Consider the following 11,464-nt stretch of genomic DNA (forward strand, 5'->3'; position numbering starts at 1 on the left):
ATCTCCCCAAATACGCTGGAGCTCTGAAGCTGTAGTCTCTTCACGAGAATCTTTCAAAGCTGGTAAACACAGTAAAACACTTCTGGTGAGAAAAGGAAATAGTCAACACGTTTACTTTATTATCTTTTTTTTTTCAAATATACAATAATTCTGTCTTGCAACATACAAAACTATAACAAAAATATCACAAACTGTTTTCCCATAGTAAAAACATTTAAACAAAATGAAAAAACTTCATGCACCAAACTTCTCAGCACGTCGCAGATAACCTGAGCTGTGTAATTACATGAATCTGAAACTAAATGCACCTGTAGACTTTCATAATTCTCACATGGCTTTGGATACTGTCCACTGTCCAGGAAGAGATTTTCCAATAATTCACTGCCCGAAAGTCCCCAAATGTGTCCATGCGAAAAGACAATACCGGTAACTGTGTCAATACAGTGAAGATCAAAGCTTCCTTCATATGACATTGTAAAACAAACAGAGAATGGAGGAACAACTATCACAAATATGATTTCCTCTATTGTTACTTAATGACGCATAATCTATAAAGCATTCATCTAAATAACAAACAAAGCTCAGGTAGATGGAATCCAGAAGTACATCATAACTTGTAGATAAGACAGCATAAAACAAGTTTTTGAAGATCTCAGCTCAAACACACACAAAATGTAGCTGACAAGAACAAAGAGAAAGTGTTGTAAAATTGCACTGCAGACAGTTATTTGTTTGCAGAAAAAAATTAAGTTGATTGCAAAAATAATGTTGATTTTTTTCTGTGGTATAAATTAAATAATACTAATAATAAAAACACATATATAACTGACACAAACCATAGGTCAAGCAGCTTCATTATTTATAAAATCTCTACACTGAGTAGAAAAAATTATAAAGAGTGAAGTGCTTTTGACTCCATCACATATGAACACATTATTCACTAAAATACATGTCATTTTACTTTAAATATCAGTATTTCCTTCCTATAACATATTTAGCAAGGGTGGATTTGTATCAAAATGAATGCTGCAATATCTGACTGAGAAAATGAGGAATTAATTACATTATGATTCAGCACAGTTTACCACAAACACAAAGTACAAAGAAACACTGTCCCAAGATGTTTAAACAAGAACTGTTTACGTGCTTCACCTGGAACAAAAACAGAAACAGACTGATGCTGAAACCCCCCAAAACTACTCACAACTACGAGGGCTAGACAGTGTTATCAAGTAAACATGGAAATAAAGAGTCATGGAATATCCACAGTAAACCATTGTTACACAGAATACCAAAACATACCGCAAAACTAAAAGGAAACACCAAAGTAGGGCTCGGCAATGTATTGATATTATATCAATATTGTGATATGAGACTGGATATCGTCTTAGATTTTGGATACTGTAATAGTCTTTTCCCAATTTAAAGGCTGCATTAGAGTACAGTGATGTAATTTTCAGAAGTTACCAGATTGCCCTAGCTGTTCAACACTCAAAGTAATTATTTGGTCTTTTTTGTCAGGTTTACATATTTCCGTTAAATATAACATTTCCATCCAGTTGAGTTAAGTTATTTTAATGTAAGCCAAAAAAATGTCATTTATGTAATTAAATCAAATAACACCAAAAAGAATAGACTATGAGAATTTATAAACTAAAGTTCATAGAATTTACCAAATTTACTTAAAGTTCATGTAAATACTGTGAATAAATTAATAAAGTTATTAACAGTACTAGACTATCAAAGTCTTCAGCTTCAGTCTCATGTCACAAGTACCAAGTCAACGTCAACATTGATTCTTTCATTGATGTTAGTCAAGCAAATCTCAAGTCCTCAAATTTGCAACTCGAGTCTGACTCAAGTCATGTGACTCGAGTCCCGTACCTCTGGTTATCTCTGAGAAGCTCTCTGACTTCATATCGAGCACAAATAAATACAGAAAACACTCATTAGTGTAGTATATCTTGATAAAATATTACAGTTAACACAGTTAATTTCCTTCAGAGTTAGTCACAGTGTGATTTCTTCATAAGTATTCACATTGATTCGTGTAATAGTTAGGCTTGATATTCATAATAAAGCAGCAGCATTCACAGGTATGAAAGTAGCCCGACTACAGTAAAAAGTGCTTCTAAGAATCTGATATCATCACGTATAATGTATTTTTATATTGTATAATGATATTTTTCTGATTTTTTTTTGTCTATCATAACCTCAGCCCTTTGGTACAACACATTTTAAATTACTATACCTTCATGAAAAATGTGTCGAACTGTATTACAAATCCATTGAGGTATCTCATTTTTCAAAAGTAGGCATATTTTGTCGATATTTTACAGTTTCAGAAGTCTTGAAGAACAGATTAATGTAACGTTGTACAAAAAATAAAAATCTAATATGGGTCAAATTTCTTAAAAAGATGTTCTGCCAAACAGTTGATTGTCCTTTTGAAATTAACAAAACAGATTAAGAATAAAGAAAAAGTTAATTATATTATCCTCATATCAATACTGAAATGATTTTCGTAATTGTGATTATTTTTTTTACCGTCTAAAGTCGTGCTAAAAGGTAGTGATGCTAAGATAAAATAAATTTGCAATTTTTAAAAAATACATATTAACTTATACTAACTAATTACAAGCATTGTAATGGTCTGTAATTTTTAATTTTTTAAATGTTTTTTTTACAAATACCATGAAGGGACGTCTCAACTGTTTGGTAGAGGGCTTTTTAATTTATTTTTTAAACTATAGGGTCTGTTTGAAGAAAAAAAGTGACTTTTGTTGTTATTGCCCCAAAGAAATTATATATATATATATATATATATATATATTTATTTATTTATTTATTTATTTAGTGAGGACCTTAAAGGATTAAGTGCATATTGTAAGTACAGAAAAGGAGCGTTTTGCGTAATATTGGGGTAAATATAGTGATGAATATCATCTACTCGTCCATCAAGATAACCAAATTCCATTTGGTCAACAAATCATCCGCCTCCCACCCTGCTCCCCCTGCTCTCTCCTTCTCTCCCTCCCTCTCTGCCTCCGCCCTTTCTTCGGACCCTTGTCTTACAAACACATTTTCTAACCTCAGCTCGCCCTTCATGCAGTACCCCTCCTCTTCTCCTCCTCCCATCCTCTTCTCCCTCCCTTTATCTCCCTGCATCAACTCATCCAACCCTCCCTTCTCGCTGTACTCCAATGCCATCTCTGGCAACACTAGTTTCCTGGTCTGGGGATCCCAGTTGATGCAAATAGTTCCCTCTTGCTCCTCTTCATCATCCCCCTCTATGTTATGTGCTGCAGCCACTCTCAGAACACCATAGTCGTCTGGTAAGACATCTGATTGGTCAGCGTAGGAGGTCGGCGTGGCCGTGATGTTCTGACAGGTGTAAGCAGAAAGAAGGGGAAGTTCCTCACTTTCACGTTCTTCCTCCACACTTACATCTATCTCTCCATATTTTCTTAACCTTCCATGCACCTCTTCCTCCGCTCCTCCCTCATTTGTTTTTAGATTTAAAGAAATACCAAAGAGGCTAGATTGTGGGGTTGTGTTCAGAAATAAACCTGGAAAGTCTCTATCCTCCTCAGTTTTACTCATCTCTCCTGCACATGTTCCCTGCAGAGACAGTGATGGTGGTAACACTGGCTGTGACCATGCATGCGCTTGTAAAAGTGTGTTCATATCCGTCTGCGTGTGTCCGACAAAGTGCCCGTCCTCAACTCTCCACTCTTTCTTCTCGTAACTTTCTCCTGCTGTGCATTTTTGTTGTCCACATATCTGATTAGTCACATCTTTTCTGCTGATATCAACTTTAGGAGCAACAAACGCATAGTCGACGGACAGATCATCCCGGGGTTCCTCGAGCTGTGGCAGTGTTTCAGGCCTCTGGGAGGAGTATCCTGGTGGAGGTAGTGCGACATGACACGGCTGCTTGGCGTTTGCAGGATCTGATTGGCCACTTTCTGGTGGTAGGTCTTTGAGGACGGTGATGAGGATGATGTTGGGTCTCTCAGGTGGGAGCGTCAAAGGTGGCGAATGAAAAGCAGGCGGGTTCTAGTGTTTGAAGTAGAAAGAGTGTATCAGTAAAAGAGTGACCATAAGTTATTTAAACAGTTTGGAAATTAACATAATATTATCATGCAATAGTAGAAACTATTATTTATTCATCACTAGAGATGGTAATAACTCGGGATGCACCGTAATATTGGCAGATATTAGCTTTAAAATGAAATATTGGAATCAGCCAACATGCCTATTTTTTGTTGATATTACAAACAGATAAAATTAGACAGGAAAAAGTGGATATATTGATATCGGTATCGGTTATCAGCCAAATGAGTTATAATCTATCAGCATATCTGATATCAGGGTTGCCACAGGCTCAGTGCCATGTAAGTACCAGTATATTAGAGAGTCGGTTACCAGAAAATATGGGCTCTTCTGTTCTTTTCCCGACACGTAGCGATAGAGAAGGTAGCCAACCACCACCAGCACAGAGATGCACACAGTTGGAACTACAACCACAACCATCCACCGCAGCTGGTCAATCACAGGGTCTAGAGGAAGACAGGGATCAGGGACATTATAGGGATAGTTTGGATTCATTGAAGTTGGGTTATTATCAGGTTATTATCCATAGTCAGTGTATTACAAACAGTAGATGTCAGTCAGGACACTAGTTTGAACCAATCTTTTAAAACACCAAAGTCAACAAATTGGTTTGATTTCTTTCAAATACATGGGGAGGAGGCAACAAGTAGCATAGCAAGAACATAGTGCAAAGGTTAGCAAAAAATGAGTAAAAATTGCTTAAAAATTGCCTAAGAATATGCAGGAAAAAAATAAAAAGACAAAAAAACATAAAATGACCTAAAAAGTGCTAGAAAAAAATTTAAAAAGTGTACTTATTTTATACATTTTGTTATATATTTTTTCAGTAACAATTTTAAATATAAAATTATGATAAATATAGTTTTCAGGACATTTTTCTGTTTTTTGGGATAATTTTCTAATAATCCTCCCCTTTTTAAAAAATCTATTTTTTGTTAACTTTCTTGTCACATTTTACTAATTTCTTGTAATTTGTGGGTCATTTCATGCCAAACTGGTCTTGGCTTTTTTCCCCCCATGTTATCGAAAGAAAATCACTGTTTTTGTCAGATCAAATATATTTTTGCTGCTGCTCCCATCCACAGCAGTACATTTCTTAACCTCAGTGTCGGTGCTTCAGCCTGCTTCTCCAGACTGGAGCGATGCTGACTGACATCTACTGTGTTTAACACCCTGACTTTGATTAAACACCTCATACAACCACACTTCAAAAGATCCAAACTATCTCTTAAATACATACAAGCATGTGCATACAAGTGCATACAGTGAACACTGTGTGAACACCAAACCACAACAAAATGAAAACAAGGCTCTTTTTTCTTACTTGACAACTCATACACAAACAATAGAAGACGTCTCAGGCACAAACTATTCTCGCCTCTCTTTCATTTCACGTTTAGTCACATTCCTTTCTGCTCGTGAAACTGGGAGCACAATATTCTTTCCCACACATGTAATGTGAATGTACCTTGAGGCGTTGTTATGCAGTGCCATTCTGAGGACTGGCACACGGCTGGCATGGACACGAAACTGGTCTTGGCAGAGAAGCAATACTTCGTATTGTAGTCCATTAGGCGATATTTGTAACTGGAGACCACGGGTAAATGGTGCTAAAAATCAGGCACATATTTTGATTAATCAGTTGTATAGGAGGATACTTCAGCTGTGCTTGATTGAGAGAAATCTTTCAAGAAGAAGCAAATCAGCAGGATTTCTTTCAAAAACATGGGAAGAAGGTAATGAGTAACTTCTTAAGAGATGGTCCAAAAATTAGCAAGGAATTAGTAAAAGATACAAGAAAATTACCTAAAAACAAAACAAAAACAAGAAAACAACCATAAGAAAATGCTAAAAATAAAAACATATACATATATTTTATTTGTATTTGTTCTGTTACGTAGAGTTATGGTTTCCTGGACATTTTTCTGTATTTTTGAAATAATATTTAATAATCCCCCACACCTAATTTTAAAATCATTTTCTTGTCTCCTTTTTGTTTTTGTTTTTTTGTTTTTCTTCAATTTGTGGTACATTTCTTGCCAGGTTGCTCATTGACATTTTTCTCCATGTTTTTAAAAAGAAATCAAATTTCTGTGGTTTAAGTGTCTAAACGCTGCACATGTAAACTAATGTCGATCCAGGCATATATATATATATACTCACCGTCTGGCCTTGATCGGTGTTGTAGATGGAGAGGTTGTAAGTCATCTGGGGGTAGAGTGTTGCCATGGACACCGCTGGGGTGTGGTTGTTAGGCTGATGTCTCATTGGTCCCTTCATAGTGATGACAGCGTTGTTGTCCTCTACTTCCACAGAAACCAGTGGAGGGCCAAAAGTAGCTATACAGATAGACAAAGGAGTAGATTTTAAACATCTAAAGATGAAGTAAAGTAAGAGTATCAACTATGTCATCAAGGTTATCGGCCTTCTTCCTGAGAATGTCACTTCAACTTACTGTCCGTCTTTGGATCGAATCTACTCCCTGTCAGAGCCCATTTGGAGGACGCTCTCTGGCTCACAGCACGAACCCTGCCATAGTATCCGTGCTCCAGATCCCACGTCTCATTGCTCAGATCACACCAGCTCCGCACTATTTCTGTGCACCGCCGTACCGCCCTCCACTGCACCCGTCTTCCTCTGCTGCCCTCAACACTGTCCCCATAGCTGGGAAACACAGAGGACAGAAATAAAGTAAAGATGAGGACAGCACTCCAATTTGACTTTTTAATCCAGATGTTTGAGGTGAGACCCTTCGTCAGTTTTTATTCTGGCAGTGTCACAAACAATATACACAGGTGGGGTTAATTATAGGGGACATCCTATCCTGTCCGTCCCAGCAGGGTGGAAACACAGAGGAGACACACACAGATCAGAGGAGGACTCAGTTTTCTCACAAGCTGGGATAATAACAACGCAGGACATGAGCTCAAAATGCACTCCTTTTCTTTTGCAATTCCCCCTAAAGCAAAAGCTTACACAATCTTTACATTAGATCTAGTTACGTGTTTCTTTTGTTTTTCCTCCCCTTTTTTTCTGTCTTCTTTTCATCGGTAAATCCCTCTGAGACCTGCTGAAGATAAGCCTTTATAACCTTACCTTTAACCAGGAAAGTCCACCAGTACCAACAAAGAAGAAGGAAATAATGTAGAATATTTGCAGCTCGATTACAATTACTTTGTTCTCAGGATCACTTTGGTTAAATAAACACATTTTATTACTATCTTTGTAAAATTTAAAGGAACCACGTGTACAATTTACAGGGATTTAGTGACATCCAGCAGCAAGGATTGCACATTGCAATCATCTTAAATTTCTGCTGGTTAAAATTCCCTCAGTGTTCATTGTTCAGGAGGTTTTTGAATTGTCTGCAGAGATTTCTTTCTCTCCAAAAAAAACAGACCAGGTGACTAAAACCAGTGAAAACACTAAACAATAGAGCCTGACTGATGCTGGATTTTTGTGGCTGATGCTAATATTTAATTATCCAATTGCAAAGCAATTAACCCTCAGATATGGTTATCAAATACTACTAAAAACACATATATAATGGAGGCAAGATAATTTATAGTTTAACTAATCTTAATCAACAAAAATGAATTTAACTGGGAATTTAATCATTACAAATAACTAATCTCATCTTCTTGTCTTGTTAGATTTCCTCTTTTATCGTCTTTCATTGCATTTATTTTTATATTTTCTAAAAAACTTCTAAAAATTTGCTTTATTCTTGTTGCTTTCCCTGTTTGGCTTGATTGTTGACGTCTATTTGTATTTTTCCCTGAGTTCCTGCTTTTGCTTTGTCTGCCAAAACACTTTGTAAACAACTGTTTTTTATAGGTGCTATATTATTATTATTATTATTATTATTATTATTATTATTTTCTGCATTATGTTCTGTTCAAAGAAACAAAAAACAAATCAAGGGCCTGCGCTCTTTGTAGAGATAAACAGCTCGTTCTAATGTAACTAAATATTTTTTATTTTCAGGTGATTATACACCAAAGAAAAAATAGTCTGTATTCGGTTCTTGCCAACACATCCCCCAAAAATCCTACAAGCTGCACCTTTGAACTCTAAAATCTTCACTTACATGGCGTACTGCACTGTAAAGAGTGTGTCATTCGGAGTGCCACCTCCAGGAAACCACTGCAGCACATTCCTCAGGTTGACTGAGGTGAAGATCACGTTGATTGGGCTGGGAGGAGAGGACGAGACTGAGGGGAAAGAGATCGAGAATGACGCAACATGTGTTTTTTTACCAGTTTCTGTTCATGTCATGCAACACTATTTTTGAAACTGTTTTTTCCAGAGTGGTTGATTGACTCTTTAACTTCCACATGTACTTTACAGCTGTATTTTCCTTGTTAATTACCTTACATTGCAGCATTTGAATTTAACAAATTTAATCTCTCTGTGTATATGACATGTCATAAAAAAAGGTGCATGAACCATACACTGACAAAAGTCATCTTCATATTGAGAACCAGTTTTGTAGTTCTGAGAGTTGAATTTAAATTCCACACATTATTCATTTTAATCCCATGTTTCGCACACACCCAAATAACAGCTCAGTGACCCACGGTCTGCCCTACCTTATAAACTCATGACACACAAGCACACAAAGTAAGTCAAGTCAAGCCTTGACTGCTGTATGCATAGTAATAGTTGCCATTTTGATACTTGATGTTTATTTAATATGCCTAAATTGAGTGTTTATTGTTATTTATTACTAACCCTTTGAAACCCTAGAAAAGCTGCTCGATTTATTTTATGTTATTTTTTCCATGTTTAAAAAAATCACACCAATTAGCAAAGGGTTAAATGCTTGTGAAAGGTGTCTGAATGCAGCTCAAGAAAGTGCTAAAAGTACAATGATTCTGTAACAAAGTTTTAAATATGTAATTATGACAATTAGAAATACACTTTTTCTCAAGCTTTTTTTTACCTGTACATTTTTTCCATAGCTGTTTAAAAAGTCATTTTGTAAATCTGCTTCTTTTTTTCTCTTCAATTTATGAAACAATTCTTACGAAGTTGCTCATTGCCTTTTCCCCATGTTTTTTTGGGGGAAAACTCAAGAAAAAAACAATTTAGTTAGGGGTCAAATGTTTAAATACTTAGAAACGCTAAATGCTTAGAAACAATTGCAATTCTGAGTCTTGATTTTTTAATTTTCGTATGTATAAAATAAGCTTTATGGCATTTATTATTAGTGTGTCAAGCATGCAACTATAACTTTATAGGATGGGTGTAAAAGACACCATGAATTCATTTGTTTGCTTCTTTGTTTGAGTAAAGCGGGTTGTAATGATGAAACAGTGTGAGATTAAATTTGGGTAAACACCATAAAACTACCTGGACAATAAGAGAGCCCTATAAATCAGATTCAGATCGGTATCAGTATGGTGCAATAAATCTGCACAATGTTTCACTTGTTCTCATATTCAAAGTAAAGTAACTTTATAATAATGTAATAGGCTACATGCTTGATTCGACGTTAGTTGCTGCATGTAGTTACAGGGTCTTATAGGTAAGGAGGTAAAGAATGAGTAAATAAAGAAGGAAAATACTCATAATGTAAGTTTAATGCTGCCATACCTGTACAATGTAGAGTCACCAGGTTCAGAAAAAACACCACTGTCCACATCTCTGCACGGAGCGGTCATGTTTTCATAATTTCCCAAGAAACACCAACATTTCCAGCCTTCCGGCAGCAGCTCAGCTCCTCCGACACAACACGCGTCACCGGCCCGATGTTTCTCCACGCGATTAAATAATAAATGAACTAATGAAAACACATGACCAAGGAGGAAGTATATCAGGGTCCGAATGGTTATATGTCAGTGTAACCAGAAACACCTCAGCCACCTTCTAGCAAACAGCACCTGCGTTTCCGTGAATGAGGAAGGAATGTGACCGCACTTGTTTGTGCACCTGACACCCGTACACGTGTGTGTGCGTGCGTGTGTGTGTGTGTGTGTGTGTGTGTGTGTGTGTGCGTGCGTGTGTGTGTGTGTGTGTGTGTGTGTGTGTGTTACAACATATTACTAAGACCTGCTCCTATTGGTGGAAAATGTTATCTGATCCTGGCCTACTGGGTAAAAGAACTAACTCATTTAAATGTTCTTTAACCCTTTGAAACTTGAATCGACATCACTTTTATTGTGCTGTATTCACTTTCACAAACATTTAAACCGAAAGCAGACTGGTTTGATTTCTTTCAAAAACATTGGGGAGAAAAGCAATTTGGCAAGAAGTTAGTAGATTAAGATTTTTTTTTTTAAAGCTCGGGAAAATGTGAAATATATGTATAATTATCATTATTATATATATATTTTTTAAAAATAGCATTTTTTCAGAGCATTTCTGTATTTTGTTTATTTTATTTTTTACTTTCCCGTTTATTGATTTTTTTTTTTTTTTTTTTTGCAATTGTTTGTTTGTGATCATTTCCAGATAATTTTCTTGTGCTTTTTTTTTTTTTTTTACTAATTTCTGGATGATTTCTCCTGAAGTTGATTATTGCCTTCTTCCTATGTTCATAAAAAAAAAGCCAATATGCCCTGGTTTCAATTGGTTAAATCTCCTGCATCACAAATGACTAAGCCTAGCCTACTCTTGTTAAAAGTAGGCTACATCACCAAATTAAAAAATTTTTTCCTTGAGCCTTCCTGAGTGACCCAGGGAAAATGCATGAACCCCCCGCCGTCAATTGGTTGCTAGATTTTAAAAACGAACCCTTTAATGTTTAAGTTTATACCTGAAGATGAAATCCTGAAGCTGAAAAAAGCAGTGGTTTTTCCACTGTTGTCGTGCATGCTGGTTATTTAGAACAAAAGGTTTATTTTTCGCATTTGTTTTTTATTTTGATGAAATATCACTATTTTAAGCACAGATTTAGTCATGTTTTTTTTCTGACAGAAGCGTACAAAGACCATGGAAAATTTTAAAATTCAACAATAATTCCCATTTTTAGAGTTTAGGGATATGATAAATGGAATATGATAAATAAAAACAAAAGTCCCTATCCAGTGCTAAAAAATATATACATTTGACATGCTTCCCCCATTTTGCACCACCCCCTTCCCCTTCATAACTGACAAACAGTCCCTAAGGGTGTGTCTGTATCATGGACTGTAGGCAAAACATCTCAGTGTCTTCGTGTAGCCTATTTTTTATTTGAAAATTCACATTAGGAGGTCAGATAATTAATTAGCCTATATACTATAAAAATTGGTAATTTAATTGGTATGGTAATTAAAATTATTTTATAAAAAAGATCTGTCGACTGGTATGGTATTATTTGTTTTGGGTTTTTTTTTATAAAAGTATATTATACTTAGCATGT

General features: G+C 35.8%; 1 protein-coding gene across 1 annotated transcript; it reads right to left on the reverse strand.

Moving 5' to 3' along the window:
- Positions 1-99: 99 nt before the first annotated feature.
- Positions 100-10,068, reverse strand: il20ra (interleukin 20 receptor, alpha). Its single transcript, XM_042503630.2, has 7 exons — positions 9,715-10,068; positions 8,207-8,330; positions 6,572-6,780; positions 6,280-6,455; positions 5,585-5,726; positions 4,429-4,562; positions 100-4,059 (listed from the first exon to the last, which is right to left on the reverse strand). Exons 1-7 carry the CDS (start codon positions 9,761-9,763, stop codon positions 2,947-2,949), a joined length of 1,947 nt encoding a protein of 648 aa, XP_042359564.2. The 5' UTR covers positions 9,764-10,068; the 3' UTR covers positions 100-2,946.
- Between the last annotated feature and the right edge of the window lie 1,396 nt (positions 10,069-11,464).

This window comes from Plectropomus leopardus, chromosome 16 (genome assembly GCF_026936395.1).
Source record: "Plectropomus leopardus strain MGB_pleo_1.0 chromosome 16, ASM2693639v1, whole genome shotgun sequence".
Taxonomy (NCBI): domain Eukaryota; kingdom Metazoa; phylum Chordata; class Actinopteri; order Perciformes; family Serranidae; genus Plectropomus; species Plectropomus leopardus.